General features: G+C 36.9%; 1 protein-coding gene across 2 annotated transcripts in view; it reads left to right on the top strand.

The window, feature by feature from the left end:
* Positions 1–10,000, top strand: part of LOC124431459 (serine-rich adhesin for platelets-like) — a 60,478-nt gene that overhangs the window by 49,402 nt on the left and 1,076 nt on the right. For both annotated transcript variants that reach the window (XM_046979400.1, XM_046979401.1), the window contains 10 exons: positions 716–868; positions 3,854–5,041; positions 6,020–6,136; positions 6,270–6,350; positions 6,435–6,626; positions 6,725–7,351; positions 7,473–7,541; positions 8,286–9,114; positions 9,216–9,439; positions 9,620–9,961. In XM_046979400.1, coding sequence (XP_046835356.1) covers positions 716–868; positions 3,854–5,041; positions 6,020–6,136; positions 6,270–6,350; positions 6,435–6,626; positions 6,725–7,351; positions 7,473–7,541; positions 8,286–9,114; positions 9,216–9,439; positions 9,620–9,961 — 3,822 coding nt within the window. The remainder of the gene's footprint in view (positions 1–715; positions 869–3,853; positions 5,042–6,019; positions 6,137–6,269; positions 6,351–6,434; positions 6,627–6,724; positions 7,352–7,472; positions 7,542–8,285; positions 9,115–9,215; positions 9,440–9,619; positions 9,962–10,000) is intronic.

The raw sequence follows: 10,000 nt of genomic DNA, 5'->3' as shown, positions 1-10,000 counted from the left end.
GTTTTATATATCAAGGAGAACATTTTTTCTCTTTTTTTTTTTTTTCTTTTCTTTTTTTTTTTTTTTTGTCTTATTCAATTCGTTCAAGAAAATTTCTACAATTAGATCATTCAACGAAGTCATTTAAAATTGTTATTGATCCAATAGATCACGTTAATAAAGAATCATTATATGAATCTGGAGACATCTGTGGTTAGTATTTAAAGTTGTTAAAGATATTTCATAGAAGTGGAAAAAGTTTTATAAGTGAACGTCCAGTTTCTTAGATAGCCATGTAAGAGAGAAAGAGAAAGAGAAAGATAGAGATAAAGAGAAAGAGAGAGAGACAGAAAGAGAGAGAGAGAGAGAAAGAGATCTTTAACCTCAAGAACGAGTTTGCCAGGTATAACCAACGATATAGAGTATATCATAGCGTATTTTATAGTAACAGGCAATGTTTCTAAGGTGTTCCTAGGTCGTACCATTTTTCATCTAGTTCATAGAATTACCAAGAGATGGTGTATGCTCACATAATTGGCTTAAATATGTTGTATCGATCGGTATTTAACGAACTGTTTTATTTTCTATTGCAGTTGATCATATCGTAAAATATTGTAAATAAAATATATATATATATATATACATATATAGATGTATCTAAATATTTAATTTACAGCACGGCACATTATTTCAATATGTATAGCACCTGCACGCACCTTTAATTTTCTGATTACAGAACATTGGTTCATTACTACCACCACCTATTGATATTTCCAGTCCCGGAGAGCCCAAATTTTTAACATACTATCAAGCATTGGAATCGGCTAGCGTCCGAAACGAGCAAGGGGATTTTGAACAACAGCAACAACTTAATGACACTGTAACACAGGTAGACTCTAACAGCGCAACTAACGGCACCAATGGCACCAACGCCAATTCTAACAATGACACAACGAGTCCCAATTTAGAGATCGCGAGCCCACAGACCCCAGACAATACCACGACCCAACCGACGGATAATCTATCGAATGAAAAATTAAACCAGGATACGGAGAATCCCACTGTTACTACGGATGGTTTATCCGAGTCATTAAATGTATCCATGACCGTTGAACCCACTGAATCATTGTCCACCACCATTACAGATTCAATGATAGAAACTAACATGACAACCTCTACCGATTTGTCTACGAGCGTTGGTGTTGTTGAGAATACGTCAACGACACAGGAAAGTCCAGTTAGTACAGAAACAATGGATACTATGTCTTCTACCCCCGTTATTACGGACAGTTTGTCTTCTACTACTACAATGGAACCTAGCACTATGATAGTGACCCCTATGAACGATGTTATTACAACCACTGTAACCCAGTCGTCAGATTTAACCGAAACAATGAACTCTACTACAGATTTATCTAGTACAGATTTATCTAGTACAGATTTATCTAGTACAGATTTATCTAGTACAGATCTATCTGGTACAATGGAGTCTACTACTACCATGGTGATGACGAGTGAATCATCGAGTGAGAGTCGTTCGTTAGATTTGTCTGGTACTACAGAAATGTCCAATAACATTGATACAATTCCAACGAGTACGACACAAAATATTGAAAGTTCTTCAGTTGCGCTGGACACCACAACTATCGTCAGTACCGAATCAACAACTTCACAGACATCATCCATCATGCCTACGACTAATGTCTCTCCCATGGAAACGTCAACTGAAAGTATCGAGAGTAATACGATAGAACAATCTGGTGTAATTACAAGTAGCAGCGAATCGAATGTTCAAACATCGACAATAAGAATAACAACGACTGATCTACCAATAGTAACAACTTTCCGTACTAAATTGATAGACTTTGCTCAAGATATTTTATCACGTTTGCAAAGTGCTATAGCAGGAACAACCTTGTCACCCATTTTAACAACGACTCCGGCTACAACAACCCTACAATCTACTTTAACAACGACTCCAGCTGAAACAACCTTGTCGCCTACTTTAACAACGACTTCAGTTGAAACAACCTTACCGCCTACTTTAACAACGACTTCAGTTGAAACAACCTTATCGCCTGCTTTAACAACGGCTCCAGGTGTAACAACAGCCGAGACACCAACTTCAACGACTGATACAAATACCAATTTGAATAATCAAGTTGAGAGTACCACGATGATGATGTTAGACATCGTTCAGCAACAAGAAATTACAACAACTTCTGACGATGTCACATCTTCGAGAAATGTCCAATCAGAATTGAGAGAAACGACTACAGCGACACCTTTATCGATGGATATGTCCACTCAAGAAGCAGTAGGTTTTACTGATTCAGAAACAAATACCCTGGATAATGTTGAAATTAGTTCTACCACAGATACGAGCACAACAGCTAACGCTGAAAGCTCCGATTTAACATTGGATGTAGAATTGCTAACTCAAAATCAAACGTCGATAAGCCCTGAGAATGAAACCAGTGTAAATACTACCCCAGAGAGCCCCGTTAATACAGCAACAGAAATGACCACTTTATCGTCAACGAGCTTGCAAGATTCTACTATAAAAAGCATTATTACCAATGACCTTAATGATACGTTACTCACAGAATTAATGACAATCGCGAAGTCCCTGTTTTCGGAAGCCATGAATGATACTTTCGTTCAAACTATATTGGAGAATATTTCCAATACAATTGATTTGGAAAGAAAAATGCAAGATAATGAAAGTAATTCCACTACTGATTCTAATACAACAATGAATAATACTGATGAAAGTTTCCTTATTGATAGTACTACGAAAAACGTACAAGAGTTTTCTACCGAAGTTCCATCAGAACAGGTAGAGACAACACCGATCAGTTCAGAATCTGAAGAGGAAACTACTTTAACGGTGAACCTATCTGAAAATGAGATAGAATCAACTCCCATAAGCCCAACAACGATTACTAATACTGAAATTCTGGATGATAGTTTAGCCCTTAACGTAACACAAAACGAAATGGAATTCGTTCAGACAAATGATACGACAAGTTTTGAATTAGGAACGATGTTAGAAAATTTAGAGACTACTACTGCCACTGAATCTATCGAGAATGAAATAGGAACTATCGCGAATGAAGATTTTGAAAATATAACTGAGAGTTCTACAAGTATTATGCAGGATACAGAAACGACGACAGTTTCTACTGCTGATATTGAATTGACGACCCTCAGTTATGATTTTCAATCGACTACGGCCCAGACCCAGATAACTACCCCTATAGAAAGTATAGATATATCGATCTCATCCACCCCAAGTATGGTAACAGAATCATTGACAACAACCACTGTGATAAACGATGATCAATCATCGATAACGACTTCTTTAGATATTGACAGTCAAACGTCTGTTAACCCAACAGAAACAACATTATCGTCTGAAAACTTCGAACTTTTGACCCAGTCGATTGTAACGAACGATAGCAGTAGTACTAATCTCGTTTCAACCGAGCCCATGTCAACCGCTACAGTAACAGAGTCCACAGCTACAACGGAATTGGTAGCTAATAATGATGGTATCACAACGAGCCAAACCCCTGAAATAATTATTACCGAAACCATAACAGAACCGGCTCTTAATCAATCGATCGATATCAACAGAACTAACCAAACAATTGAAATGACCTCGACGGAATTGATTGTTAACGATGCAGAGGTAACTACTAACTCACCCTTACTAACAAACGATACAGAATTATTGGATTTAACGAATATTACTGGGACTACCACCACTAACCAGGCAATCGAAACAACCACAACGATAATGCTCACAGACCCCCCATCATCGCCCATTGACTTCACGAACACCATTCCAACTGATATTGACCGTTTGCAGGATACTACGCCAACAACTGCCCAAGGGACGGCAGCCACAGGAACAATGCAATTCGATCAAACGAACGAAACCACCATCATTCCTAACATCATCACAGAGTCACCAACCACAACAACGTCAGACTCTTCCAATTCCTTGATCACTGAATCCTCTCCATCTGGCACATCAACTTCCATTGATACGACGACGTTAATAACGACAACGACGACGATGACGAGCACGACGAAGACGGCGACGCAAACGATGACGACCATGACGACACCGGCATCATCAACTACCAATCGTCCACCTGATACTACTACAACTGCAATTGAGACTACGATGTCTACTACCACGCAATCTATTGAAGATAACATTGATATAAATGATAATCTGATATCAACTGAAGCATCAACGAGTACTACGAGCGTTCCAACATCCACTACACCGTCCTCGGAAACGTCCAATTCAATATCAAGAATGGATACGAATATTGAAACGACAATGACGGATTCAACGACCGAAATAACATCGACTACAGGATCGAGTTCAACGATTACGACTACGACTACAGCGCCAATGACGACCATGTCTCAGACTATTCCGAGCATGCCTGCATTTTCATCAGTAACTCCTGTTACAACTCAAACAACTTTCACAACACCGTATCTGGGTCGATTCGGTGGTAGCAGATTAACTCCAGCGCCTAGATTTAGTCCTAGCTCGTCAACGAGAGTACCTTTAAGGGATTATCATGTATACGGGATATATCCTAATAAAACGATCGTCAGGAAACGTCCAGAGGATAATCTCATCGATGCTAGAAACGTTGACAGCCCATACGTAATATTTGGTATCTACCCTGATGGAAGATTGGTCCGGAAGTTCCCAAATGGCACGATCATACCAGATCCACCAAGCAATCCGGTTGAGGTTGTCTTTTCTCTTAGCACTACAACTACCACTAACAGGCCACCACCACCCGTGTTCTTTTATAACCAGGCTAACCAAGGCACTTTTAATCAATATCAAGCCCCGAACTATTATAATAATCGTAGACCCGTCGGCAACCCGATGACAAATGGTCAAAACTTTGGCACCGTTGATTTGGGACTTACTGGTAACGCGATCGGCGGATCAAACGGAGGTGGAGCCGATTTCTTGGGCCCACTTGGTACCCCTGGTAGCGTCGCGACCACAAATACAATGGTATCTCTATCCCACATATTAAAATTCGTTCATCATAAATCTATCAACGATCGTTAATAATTTTGCTCGGGATCAACATATCTTTCATATCTTTTCCATCCTATACGTAATGCGATGCTGCTGTTGTTTTTGTATAGAAATTTTCTTTCTTTCTTTCTTTCTTTTTTGTTGTTTTCTTTTCTTTTCTTTTCTTTTCTTTTCTTTTGCGAAACGGATCAATATAAAAATATATCGGATGATCGAACAGCAGTGTCCATAAGTAATATACTAACGCTTATATTTAATTTCGACATAATTTCGCGGCTAGACTAATTAATAATTTCCCAGTGTCATTATGATTAATTTCACTATCATTTGTCAAAAGTTTTGACGATCATAATGACACTGCGAAAGCATGCCGTTGATAATTTTTAATCTTCATTCTTCTCTTATTTTCTTTCTGTATATAATAAGATTTCGAGCAATCGGATTTGATATTTTTTAAAAATATATTCAATTTTTCCCATAGAACTCCATGAGCCTCTTCCATCGTGAATATGATATTTAATTGACGTTCTATTTTCAACAGGCAAAGGTATCGAAACATGATGTCGAGTTATATAGAAACTTGTACATATTAGATTTTTTTTTTTGTGGGAGGGGGATGACGGGCAGGAAGGGTGGGGGGAGGAGGGGGATTTCTTTTATCTTTATTTATTTATTTATTTACTTATTTATTTATTTATTTATTTATTTATTTATTTATTTATTTATTTATTTATTTATTTATTTATTTATTTATTTATTTTTTTCTTTTCTTTTTTCCGGCACTTCTGTAAATATTTTTTGCACCCTCACGGCACACACTTTATTCACCTAATCACATAGAGTTCATATTTCGATATTTCTAATAGTTATGCTTGACATGATACGATGAATACTTTTGCCTCTGTTGATGTATCTTTATCAAATACTTATTAGCTTTCTTCATTTTTTTAGGGATCTCGAATAAATGGTATTAGCGGGGGCGGTCGTATCGTTCAAGATCGACAAAGGGATGAAGCTAGTAGGTCTAGGGAATCTGGAGGTCAACGTAATTCAGTTTATATCGGACAGGTAACCACAAAATTTAGTTTATATTGGACAGGTAAACGCAAAGAAAGAAAAAAAAAAAATTTGTTTCATTCGTGTTTCATCGAATTTTTTTTTTTCTTTTTTTTTTTTTTTTTTATGTTCTTATAATTAACAGGATAGATTTGTTAATTATTGGACTAATGGTTCACCTAACACCAATCCACGTGTTGTCAGTGTCAACATAAATTCAGTTGCAGTAAGTAAAAGGGATGATGATGTTGGTTAAATGTCAATTAAAAAAATATTACATTAGAATAATAAAATTTTTCAATCAAAATAGAGTGCAGCAAACGTAGGACCAGCATCGAATTCAGGAATGGTACAATCCTTTGACAATTTATTGAACGGTCAATCTAATAATGGCCAGATAACAGCACCTCCAGGATTTCCATGGAGAGATCCTTTGGATCAGATATTTGGAATTACAACTAATTCCCCAGTAATAACCGCGTCGATTGCATCGAACACTTTGGTATAGAAAACTTGAAAGTAACTTTATGATAACTGACGAGTTCAGTGTCTTAATGTTTCTTTTTTTTTTTCTCTCTCTCTCTTTTTTTATTTTATCAGGACGACTCCAACGAAGGTAATCCAATGTTCGATGCACGTCCTGTAAGTCCTTTCGTAGAAGTTTTTACACCGGCTTCTGGTATCGTGTCTTCTTCTATCACCGCTGCAATGCCTACGTCAACAATTACCACTACAACAACTCCAGTATCAACAGCAAATGCTATCACTACAAATACGCCAGCTCCAACAACTACTACTACTACTACTACTACTACTACCACCACACCAGCTCCAACAACAACTACTACTACTACTACTACTACTACACCAGCTCCAACGACAACAACAACAACTACAACTACTACACCAGCTCCAACAACAACTACTACAACTACTACACCAGCTCCAACAACAACAACAACTACTCCTACTACTACAACTACGCCAGCTCCAACAACAACAACAACAACAACAACAGTTACAACTACTCCAGTTCCAACAACAACAATAGCTACAACTACGCCAGCTCCAACAACAATTACCACAACGGAGGCTTCAATAACAAATAGTGTCATTCCTGAAATGGGAACGACACCATTTGGAATGTCCAATGATATCCCAATAAATATGCGAACACAAAATGCTTTTGGTACAACATTCGACGATCTTGCATTTTTGAACTCCCTTGTAAGTAAATTAAATCCTTTTTATTTAATTCAAAATCTTTCTTCCTTAATTTTAATAATAATAATAATAATAATAATAATAAAAAAGAATAGACAGATAGATAAATGCAATATCTTTCTAGTTACAGCCTAACGATGCACCAACTACGCAAAAAACTCTGAACGAAGTGGAAAAGATTTTAGCCAATAAGGTATAACATCTAACGATAAAAAATTATATAATATTTCAGATAATTTATCTAAATTTAAATATCATAAAAACGATAAACAACAAAGAAAGAAGGAAAGAAAGAAAGAGAGAGAAAGAGAGAGAGAGAGAGAGAGAGAGAGGAAATGTTTAAATGGATTCTGTTTGGAAAGGCTAACAGAACGATTACGTATGTAAGAGCAAAAACACAAGGTATAGATATATATATATATATATTTCCTAAGTCATCATTAACTAATAAAGCTGTGGAGTGCGCAAAGTGGATGGTAATTATCGTCCAGCTAATCGAGCGGTGCAGCTCGAGAAGCGAGAAACTTATAATGCAAGAACTCTCCTTTCACCATTTGCACAATCCTTATATCGTTCTTACTAACACCAACTTGAAATAATCCAAGTATTTATTTCCATTTGATATTCTATAAAGTAGATATTTCCGATTCAATGTAACTCCTTTCTCGTGTTTTTCAAAAACTAAAATAAGAAATAATAACTCTGAATCATCGTAATATATGTAAAATATACTTTGTTTTTCAACCTAACAGCGTGATATTCTTAAAAAGGAAAGATATACATATACATATACATATACACATATATATATATATATATATATATATATATATATATATATATTATTTTTATTATCAAGATCATAAAACACTTATGACACGTATAATTATCAACATATATCATTTTTTTTTCTTTTCTTTCTTTTTTTTTTCTACAGATCCTATCTCTTGCCTTGGGTAACGTCGGACCTACTCGTTCACCAAAAGCTATTCAATTATCCAATGTACCCCCAAATACCGTACAACTGTCCTCGTCATCATCGTCGTTGTCATCATCATCATCATCATCATCATTACCATTATCATCATCATCATCGGCACCAATAATCATCGACTTGTTACCATCCACCACGGTGAAACCTTCAACGAAACCTTCTACGTCAACCTCGAGATCATTTACAACGACGGAATCCGGAATTAATCGAAAAGCTCCTGTTAAAATCTCTGATCTATCGGCCAGTGCTCAAACTCATAGTGCTTCAGTGTCCAGTAGCACAACTACAGCGCCTATTGTCGTTGTTACGGCAAAGTCCGTAAATACGAAACCTAAGAGCACAACTCCAGCCCCTGTTCAAGGTCTTGGTGCAAGCTTGTTGCAAGCCCTATTTGGTGGAAATATTTTTGGTCCTTCTACCACGGCTAAACCATTGGCTAAAACTACAACTAAATCGACAATAAAAACAACGCCAAGTCGAATCGTTGAGATCACTCAAAGGCCTATTTCGGTAACCCAATCATATGTATCACCTAAAGTTGTCAACTTTTCTGATGCTGTAGTTAACAACGTGAAAGAAACTACAACGATGAAACCAGTGACTAAGACAACGACAACGACGACGACGACGACGACGACGACGACGACGACGACACGTCCATTATTGAACAATCCTAATCCTAGATTGTCTAATGTTGTTAGTTCCTCGACTTATTCGCCCGAGGACGATGCTAAATTTTTATCAGCTCTGTTCAACGCTATTCAACAATCCGGTAAGATTTATTAAATTTATTAATTCGAATTCGAATTGATTTTTGTTCGCTTTCTTTCTTTCATTTTTATCCATTGATTTATTTTTTTTTTCCTTTGACAGATACGAAGAATCAGAAATCAGTAACAACGCCGATGCCAACGTCAATTCAAGACGACGAAGCTTTCCTTAGAGCGATTCTATTCGGTCAAGCTAAACTTCCAATGGTCAAAAGTACGTCCAATCCTGAAATCAGTAACGCGGCTCTCCTGGCGGCCCTATTGAAGGCCCAGGGCATTGAACCGTCGACCCCAGCTACGAATATTCGACAACAATTACAATTGGCCGTAAGTAAAATGAATTACTTGTTGTCCGGTTTTTATTTTTCTTTTTTTTCCCTTTTTCTTTCTTTCTTTTTACTTTAGAAAAAAAGTTACGAATCTTCTTCTTCTGCTTCTTTTTATTTTTATTCGTTAAAGAGAACAAATATTTTTTTATTTTTTTTTTATTTTTTTTTATTTATTCAGAGCTTAAATAACAATCTCGTATCGCTACCACCGACAACGACGAGTACATCTAGACCTTATTCCACATCAACGAGTATTACTTCAAGGCCAACTAGTACGACGACGACGACAACGAGAAGACCAACGACTTCAAGGTCAAGGATAGTACAAACAACATGGTCACCTAGCTCGACTTATCCGCCGCCATTATTCAGTGGATTATCCAATTTTGGCAATTCAGTTCAGGAATTACAAAATACTAATGGCGGATCAGCTAACGGGGAAGGTGTTAGAAATCAAGTTGTTAACGTTGCCCTTGGTGCTACCAGAGCGTTCAGTCAGTTCCTCGGTGCTGCTATAACGGTAAAAATCATTTAATTATAATAATTTATTTATTTTCCT

Source organism: Vespa crabro, chromosome 21 (genome assembly GCF_910589235.1).
Source record: "Vespa crabro chromosome 21, iyVesCrab1.2, whole genome shotgun sequence".
In the NCBI taxonomy this organism is placed as follows: Eukaryota; Metazoa; Arthropoda; class Insecta; order Hymenoptera; family Vespidae; genus Vespa; species Vespa crabro.
This window is presented reverse-complemented; position numbering and strand designations above follow the sequence as displayed.